The 7,964-nt window shown below is 47.6% G+C and overlaps 2 protein-coding genes across 2 annotated transcripts; both read right to left on the minus strand.

Moving 5' to 3' along the window:
- Positions 1–1,499: 1,499 nt before the first annotated feature.
- Positions 1,500–3,022, minus strand: LOC132592740 (lithostathine-like). The gene is made up of 2 exons (XM_060279447.1): positions 2,839–3,022; positions 1,500–1,791 (listed from the first exon to the last, which is right to left on the minus strand). Exons 1-2 carry the CDS (start codon positions 3,017–3,019, stop codon positions 1,718–1,720), a joined length of 255 nt encoding a protein of 84 aa, XP_060135430.1. The 5' UTR covers positions 3,020–3,022; the 3' UTR covers positions 1,500–1,717.
- Positions 3,023–3,444: 422 nt separating this feature from the next.
- LOC118078816 (lithostathine-like) lies at positions 3,445–7,738 on the minus strand. The gene is made up of 5 exons (XM_060279765.1): positions 7,583–7,738; positions 5,743–5,821; positions 4,088–4,200; positions 3,847–3,984; positions 3,445–3,477 (listed from the first exon to the last, which is right to left on the minus strand). The coding sequence occupies exons 1-5, from the start codon at positions 7,670–7,672 to the stop codon at positions 3,445–3,447; spliced, it is 453 nt and encodes a 150-aa protein (XP_060135748.1). The 5' UTR covers positions 7,673–7,738.
- Between the last annotated feature and the right edge of the window lie 226 nt (positions 7,739–7,964).

The raw sequence follows: 7,964 nt of genomic DNA on the forward strand, positions 1-7,964 counted from the left end.
GATAGAATGGGGTTGGGGGGAGAACCATGCCTGCCACATGGACCTTCTTGGGGAAATGGTGGGATCTGGATGTCACAATAAATACCGGTAGCTATTTCAGTTGGTAAGGCTTGAGGATGTGGACAATGTGCTCGGATCAGTCAGGGCAAACACGTGCGCTCTAGACCCTGGCCCCTCTTGGCTGATAAAATCCAGCAGGGATGGAACAGCTGGCTGGGCCAGGCAGGTGATCAATGCCTCTTTACGAGAGTGGGTGGTCACTGCCTGTTTGAAGGAGGCAGTGGGAAAACTACAGGGGCACCTTGGTTCTCAAATGCCTTGGTACTCAAGCAACTTGGAACCCAAACATTGGAAACCCAGAAGTGAATGTTCTGGTTTGCGAACTTTTTTCGGAAACCGAACATGCTCCGTTTTGAGTGTTACACTTCCGATTTGAGTGTTAACGCTGAGGTTTGTCTGTCTTTACTATGTATTTTGCGGTTTGTTTTGTTTTTTGCGGCTCTTTTTGTTTTGTTTTTGTGACTGTGTGGAACCCAGTTCAGCTACTGATAGATTGGTTGTGTGACTGCGGCACATTGTTTATTGCTTTCATTTTAAGGATCTATGTTCTCATTAGATAGTAAAATTCATGTTAAATTGCTGTTTTAGGGGTTGTTTTCCAAAGTCTGGAACAGATTAATCCATTTTGCATTACTTTCTATGGGAAAGCATGTCTTGGTTTTGGAACACTTTGGTTTTGAAACGCACTTCTGGAATGGATTAAGTTTGAGAACCAAGGGACCTCTGTATTCCTTAAGGAACCTTCCCTGGATTCAGAAAACCTAACCAACTACTGGTCAGTTGCCAATCTCCCTTTCCTGAGCAAGGTTCTGGAGCGAATGGTTATGGACCAGATCCAGGCACTTTTGGAAGAAACTGGTTTTCTGGATCCATTTCAGTTGGGGTTTTGGCCCGGTTTTGGCACAGAAACTGCTTTGGTCGCACTGTATGATGACCTCTGTCAAGAGAGAGACAAGGGAAACATCTCCCTGTTAATTCTCCTCAACTTCTCAGCAGCTTTTGATAACATCGACCTGCAGGGCAGGAGTGACTCTAAACTAGGAGGTAGGGGAGAACCATGCCTGCCACATGGACCTTCTTGGGGGGAAAGGTGGGGTCTGAATGTCACAATAAACCACTATTTCAAGAATACAGAGGACACAATCACAGAATTGCACGCACAGAAGGAGGTTTATTGTTACTATGGAGGAAGGCGGGAGCTGGCCAGAGAGAGAGAGAGAGCAGACGACTTGCAAAGGTTTCCAAAGCCCTTTGCAAATTTCCATGGTGTGGCCTGGGCAAGGGGGTTCCAAAGTTGGCCCCATCACTTTGCAAAGCACAAGGAAAGCTTCGTTGACTCACTCAGCTAACCAGTCCACAAAAGCATCTCATCTCTATGCAGAAAATTGAGGCAGGTTTCATATCTCCTGGGGCATGTTTCCCAGTTTGGAGAGATGTGGTACTGTTGGCTAGGTCTTGGTGGAATCAAGAGTCCAAACTGGATTTATTTTGGGAAACGCCTCTTGTTTTTTTTTCTGCTCCAGGCCAATAGAGGAGGGGAGGGGGTAGATTTCCTGCAGGTGAACAGAGCAGTTGGGGAAAAGGGGCTGGCCTCGGACCTGTCAGGAAGCTGGAGGTCCTTGGGTGCTCCTCTCAGGCCGAGGGTGGCAGTTCAGGCCTAATAGCTGGCCTTGAATTTGCAAAGGAATGGCAAACTAGTCGTACAGGAACGCTGGGTCCATTTCGTGGAACCTGCAGGGCAGAAGGTTGAGAGTGAATCCTAGGGAGTGTCCAGAAGGGGAGAGAATGTAGACTTCCTTTTGAGTAAATAAAGTATTTCCTTCCCTGTTTGGGAGGAGGGACAATTATGAGGAAAAGGAACCAAGAGATTTGATAAATACATAAGCAGAAGTATTTTGAACAAGCCATTCTACTTTTGCCAGTTGGGTGTGTGTGTGTGTGTGTGTGTGTGTGTGTGTGTGTGTGAGAGAGAGAGAGAGAGAGAGAGAGAGAGAGAGAGAGAGAGAGAGAGAGAGAGATGAAGAACCCTTTCCCTGTGGTTTGTGAGATCTTTGTGACATCTGAGATGTTTTCAAGCATTCCCCACACCTGCACAAATGAAACATCACTGAAGCCGCCTATCAAAAAGCTGAATTCTGCATTTGAATTTAAGTTCCACCTTTGCGTGGGGCAGAGTTCCCTGTTCCCTACTCTGGGCCAAAGAACCACTCTAGACTTAGCCTACCGACCCCAATGGAGGTAACAGATCAAAAACAGAAATGCAGCCCAGGTGATACGAAGTGCCAAGTATAAAGAGGAAACTAGTGCCGTTCTCTCTCTGGAGCCTCATCTCTCCCTGTCCTCAGTTTCCTTGCCAAGTCCTTTCTGCACAGGAATAAGTCCGTCCGCCCGTCTTTTTTTTTTTTTGTCAGTTTCCCATTTTCCCATTCTTGAGTTCTCTACCTGTATATTTCCACATCAGTTTGTGATTCTTGGTGGGTTTGGGTTTTTTTTAAGCTCCTCCTGAACATTCATCAGCATTTTAAGGCCACTATCAACCAGTCAACACAATTTTGCAAGGCCATTTCCCCATATACAGCAGACCTTTGCATGTTACTTTTGCAGATGTTAGCATTTTAAAGCACCCTTTACCCAAGTATATGTGGTTTTGCACACACATGGCTGGAGAACTGCATTGCAACATTCAGAGTGTCTGAAGACAGTTGTGTTTCAGTTTCCCTCAATTCCTTGAATGGAGAGGGGTTTCCCCCTCCTTCCCCAGTCTCTCTTCCTGCATACCTGAAGGAGACAGGGAGACACATTCGTATGTAGAGATGGAGGTGCTGATGCTGCGGCCGTCCCAGAGAGGTTGAGAGAAGACAGATCCATCGTTCCAATACCAGATCAATTTCTGGAGAGAGAGAAGGAGAAAGGAACGTCCTGTGATAAAAGAGGAATGCAAGCCCATGGCTCCCCACATCCCCAGAGAGGACACAGCTGGGGAATCAGCGCAACTGACAAGGCCAAAGGGTTGGTTTGAGTCTCCAGCGGCTGGAGCCATAAAGGTGAAAGGGGACTGACAATTTGTGAGGTGGTGGGGAGATGTCACAGAATCTGTGACTTTATAGATAGCGCACGGAGAGTTGGCAAGGAGGAAAGACAATGAGGAGCTGGAGCTTCAGAACCTCCCACAGAGCCACTCCGAGCATAGCTGCCAAGTTTTCCCTTTTCTCGCGAGGAAGCCTATTCAGCATAAGGGAAAATCCCTTTAAAAAAAGGGATAACTTGGCAGCTATGACTCCGAGAAATAATCCCATCTCCATATGAGGACTTCAAGGTTTGACGTTTGGGGAAGAAAGTGGTTTCAGAGTGAAGTGAGAGCCGGTGAGCTACACTTGAAGGACCTCAAGGGAGCTGAGGAGCTCGTACAGTCTGCATCTTAAAGGTAAAGGGACCCCTGACCGTTAGGTCCAGTCACCGACGACTCGGGTTGTGGCGCTCATCTCGCTTTACTGGCCGAGGGAGCCGGCATTTGTCCGCAGACAGTTTTTTCGGCTCATGTGGCCAGCATGACTAAGCCACTTCTGGCGAAACCAGAGCAGTGCCCAGAAACGCCGTTTACCTTCCTGCCGGAGCAGTACCTATTTTATCTACTTGCACTTTGATGTGCTTTCGAACTGCTAGGTGGGCAGAAGCAGGGACCGAGCAATGGGAGCTCACTCCGTCACAGGGATTCAAACCGCCGACCTTCTGATCGGCAAGCTCTAGGCTCTTTGGTTTAGACCAGAGAGTCCTAAAGGCACCTACCGAGCTACCACGTGCAGCTTCCAAACCGATCCAGACGCTGCTAGGGTCATATTTTTGCAGGTAACGGTAAATGAAGTTTGCTTCCCTTTCAGAAAGAATGGAGGCCAGCTGGGACCCATGTCTCCTCTGGCAGCTGATCTGTAGAGAGGAGAAAGGGGGCAACGAGTGAGATGCTGCCCACAGCCAGGATTCCCAAGGACTTGGCCCTTGAGCTCTTCCCATTCCCCCTGGTGAAACTTACCTCGGCATCAAACTTTGGGAGGCTGGAGCTAAAATACTCGTAGCAGTAATTTATGTAGAAGATGGCTCCTGGAGGGCAGGGAGCGCGAGCGCTCTGGGTGCGATTGGCGGCACCTGCGAGAAATTGGATAGAGAGTGGTATAGATGCCCCAGACCCCCAACCCTTTCCTTGACAGGTGGAGCCCCTCGAGGAAGCCCTGGCGTTAGGAATCCTGTTCCTTCCGGCTCTTTCCAAACTAATCTTTCCCCCTTGACCTTCCACCTGCTCACTCCCCACTTTATGGGAACCCAGACATTATTGCTGAAATTGTTGCAGCGCCATGTTGTCTATGCAACTCCAGCAGGGGCTTTTCCACATCTGATCTGTGATATAATAATATAATAATAATTATACCCCGCCCATCTGGCTGGGTTTCCCCAGCCACTCTGAGCAGCTTCCAACTAAATATTAAAAACACAATAAAACATCAAACATTAAAAACTTCCCTAAACAGGGCTGCCTTCAGATGTCTTCTAAATGTCAGGTAGTTATTCATCTCCTTGACATCTGAAGGGAGGGCGTTCCACAGGGTGGGTGCCACTACCGAGAAGGCCCTCTGCCTGGTTCCCTGCAACTTGGCTTCTTGCAGGGAGGGAACTGCCAGAAGGCCCTTGGCACTGGACCTCAGTGTCCGGGCAGAATGATGGGGGTGGAAACGCTCCTTCAGGTATACAGGACCGAGGCCATTTAGGGCTTTAAAGGTCAGCACCAACACTTTGAACTGTGCTTGGAAACGTACTGGGAGCCCATGTACAGTGCAATTGCGACAGGCATCCAACTAGCATGGCAAGATAAGGCGCCACTGGTGCTTTCAAATAAAATTGTTATACTTTTTTATTTATATATGTTTTTCACATTTTCAAAAAGAAAACATATTTTCAAAAAAAAAACCACATACATATACACTTAAGTGTACTGTATATTGGTCTGTTAAACATTAAAAGCTTCCCTAAACAGGGCTGCCTTCAGATGCCTTTAACAAACATGCACAGGATGAAAGGAAAGGCCAAAAACTTCCATCATTTTAAAAAGGGGCAGAGAGCAGCTCCAGACAGACAACTTATTGGAAGGGCTTTTTCCAGTTAGGAACAATAATTTCCTTTATTATTTATTAATTTATTAATTTATTTATTACTTTATTTATTTATTTATTTATTTATCCAAGCAAAAATGGTAACTCATATCTTCTATAAATTTACAATATATAGAAGTGCTGTAGAACTGCCTCTTTAAAATAAACATGCCGCATAAAGGCATAAAGCAAGAACATTTTTTTTCATTTCCCCAGGGGGGACTATATAAATACCCCCTCTGGGAGATTCCACAGATGGGAAGCCACTATCAAGAGCAGCAAGGCCAGGGAATAAGCTGCCAACTTTACATAGGCAAACTTACACAGATCTAATGCACTGATTAGAAACAGAATTGTAGAGTTGGAAGAGACCCCCAGGGTCATCTAGCCCAACTCTCTGCTGTGCAGGAATCCTGCCCACAGATGGGCTCAACACCCCCCCCACCTCCTGCTTAAGAACCAGAAGCACCGGCCCCCACCGCACAGCAAAGTTGCAAAACCAACAGCTGCAGCAGCTGGATCTGCCCCTTCTCCTAATGCTCACCTTCCGCCAAAGTGTTAGGGATCAGGCAGCCCAACAGGCAGAGCCCAAGGTAGACAACGTGTCCCATCTTCTGGTTCTCCTGGGAAAACAAAGTGTCAGCAGCATCTCAGTGTATTCTCGCATCCCCCACATTCTAGAGCCCCTCGATCTTATGCTCTGATGGGGTAGGCTCAGATTCTGGAGGGCAACTCTTAATTGCTACCCCCCCCCGGGCTGGTATCAGGGATGCAGGTGGCGCTGTGGGTTAAGAAGGTCAGCGGATCAAATCCCTGTGACGGGGTGTGTGAGCTCCCGTTGCTCGGTCCCTGCTCCTGCCCGCCTAGCAGTTCAAAGGCACATCAAAGTGCAAGTAGATAAACAGGTACCGCTCCGGCGGGAAGGTAAACGGCATTTCCGTGTGCTGCTCTGGTTCGCCAGAAGTGGCTTTGTCATGCTGGTCACATGACCGGGAAGCTGTACGCCGGCTCCCTCAGCCAGGAAAGCGAGAAGAGCGCCGCAACCCCAGAATCGGTCACGACTGGACCTAATGGTCAGGGAGCTCACCCTGTCACGGGGATTTGAACCGCCGACCTTCTGATCGGCAAGTCCTAGGCTCTGTGGTTTAACCCACAGTGCCACCCGCATCCCAGATACCTATTAGGTCCATAAGTTACCATGTAGCATATATTCAACACAAAAAACAGTGACCATTTGTTGTTGACAAAGGACAGCTGGACATATCAAGGGCCCCATGACCTTCAGGAGCTTAGGGCCTCATCAAACCTAAATCCGGCCCTGATGAGATTTGATTTTCATACATAATTCTTAATACAAGCTTGTATTTTCCTGTTCAAAGTAAGTATCCCTACTAAAATAATGTCAGTGTATATTCAAGACTATAAAGGTAAAAGGTAAAGGGATCCCTGGCCATTAGGTCCAGTCGTGACCGACTCTGGGGTTGCGCGCTCATCTCGCATTATTGGCCGAGGGAGCCGGCGTATAGCTTCCAGGTCATGTGGCCAGCATGACAAAGCCGCTTCTGGCAAACCAGAGCAGCACATGGAAACGCCATTTACCTTCCCGCTTTAGCGGTTCCTATTTATCTACTTGCACTTTGACGTGCTTTCGAACTGCTAGGTTGGCAGGAGCTGGGACCAAGCAACGGGAGCTCACCCCGTCACAGGGATTCGAACCGCCGACCTTCGGATCAGCAAGCCCTAGGCTCAGTGGTTTAACCACAGCGCCACCTGGGTCCCTTCCATTCAAGACTATAATCCATTACAATTCCAATAACAGTCATTTCACAAAATACCCCATTTAGTTCTCTGTTTTTCTTATTTTTCCAGTCTTAAATTCAGTTCTCCAGGAGTGCATGGTTTACATTTGGGGGGGGGCAGGGGATCCTCATGAAATATCTTCAGCGTGTTAGTGTGACTTTTCCCCAATAAAACTTATTTTCACATACAGTTCTTAATAATGTACACATTTTTGCAGGGCCATTTCCCTAAGCAGAGTGCATTTTTGCCTCTTATTTCACTAATAGGTTTGTTTGTAGACACACTATCCCCTAATACATGCATTTTTCTACACGAGAGTCATTGGTTCAAAAAGTTCTGCACATTGGTTCAGAGAAGTGCAAATTTCAAAGGTTGGCTGTGCTTCAGTTTGCATATCGGTTGAAAACATGTGAATTAGGTGCTTCCAAATTACATGCAAAGAGAGCGCAGATCTCCCTCCCATCCTTCTTACTCCTTGCAAGCATGGAGCTCATTGCTTACCTGTTTTCACTACCAGTGCCTTAACAATAAACACAAAGATGTCAAGTGAGGAAGGAGGGGATTCTGGGGGTGCCAAGACTCACCTCTCTGCTTGTCCCGTCCTGGGTGGCTGGTCTGGAGTGGCGTAGTCCGAGGACCAAATTCTGAAGGATACTCAGCCACCCTTGGACCATTTTAAAGGGAAGGGGGGCGGTGATGACGGCTTCCAAGCAAACAAACCCACGTATCTCACCTGTCAGAAAGCAAACAGGAGAAACCACACGATGGATACTAGCAGGAAAATTTGCTCTTGGAAAACACCGTTTTATGGCGAGGCTCACTTTCAGAGGTGCCGGCTGGGAGATAAGCTGGGAATGATTTGTGTTCCAGTTCTCGGAATTACAGCAGTTGTTAACTGAAAACAAACTTGCTGGACTGGACCAGTGGTCTCTATGTGTCCCCCCAAACCCTCGTATCCTATCTTTC

The sequence above is a fragment of the Zootoca vivipara genome, chromosome 10 (assembly GCF_963506605.1).
Source record: "Zootoca vivipara chromosome 10, rZooViv1.1, whole genome shotgun sequence".
NCBI classification, from domain to species: Eukaryota; Metazoa; Chordata; class Lepidosauria; order Squamata; family Lacertidae; genus Zootoca; species Zootoca vivipara.

What these genes read in the sequence shown, in the direction of transcription:
- LOC132592740 (XM_060279447.1), bottom strand. Translation starts at nt 3,019, where the DNA reads ATGTGGGGAGCCATGGGCTTGCATTCCTCTTTTATCACAGGACGTTCC. An exon ending in TGTCTCCCTGTCTCCTTCAG is followed by an intron (nt 1,792 to 2,838) that starts GTATGCAGGAAG and finishes TCTGCCCTGCAG; the next exon opens with GTTCCACGAAATGGACCCAG.
- LOC118078816 (XM_060279765.1), bottom strand. Translation starts at nt 7,672, where the DNA reads ATGGTCCAAGGGTGGCTGAGTATCCTTCAGAATTTGGTCCTCGGACTA. An exon ending in AGGACGGGACAAGCAGAGAG is followed by an intron (nt 5,822 to 7,582) that starts GTGAGTCTTGGC and finishes TTGTTTTCCCAG; the next exon opens with GAGAACCAGAAGATGGGACA. An exon ending in AAGCTGCACGTGGTAGCTCG is followed by an intron (nt 3,478 to 3,846) that starts GTAGGTGCCTTT and finishes TTTACCTTTAAG; the next exon opens with ATGCAGACTGTACGAGCTCC.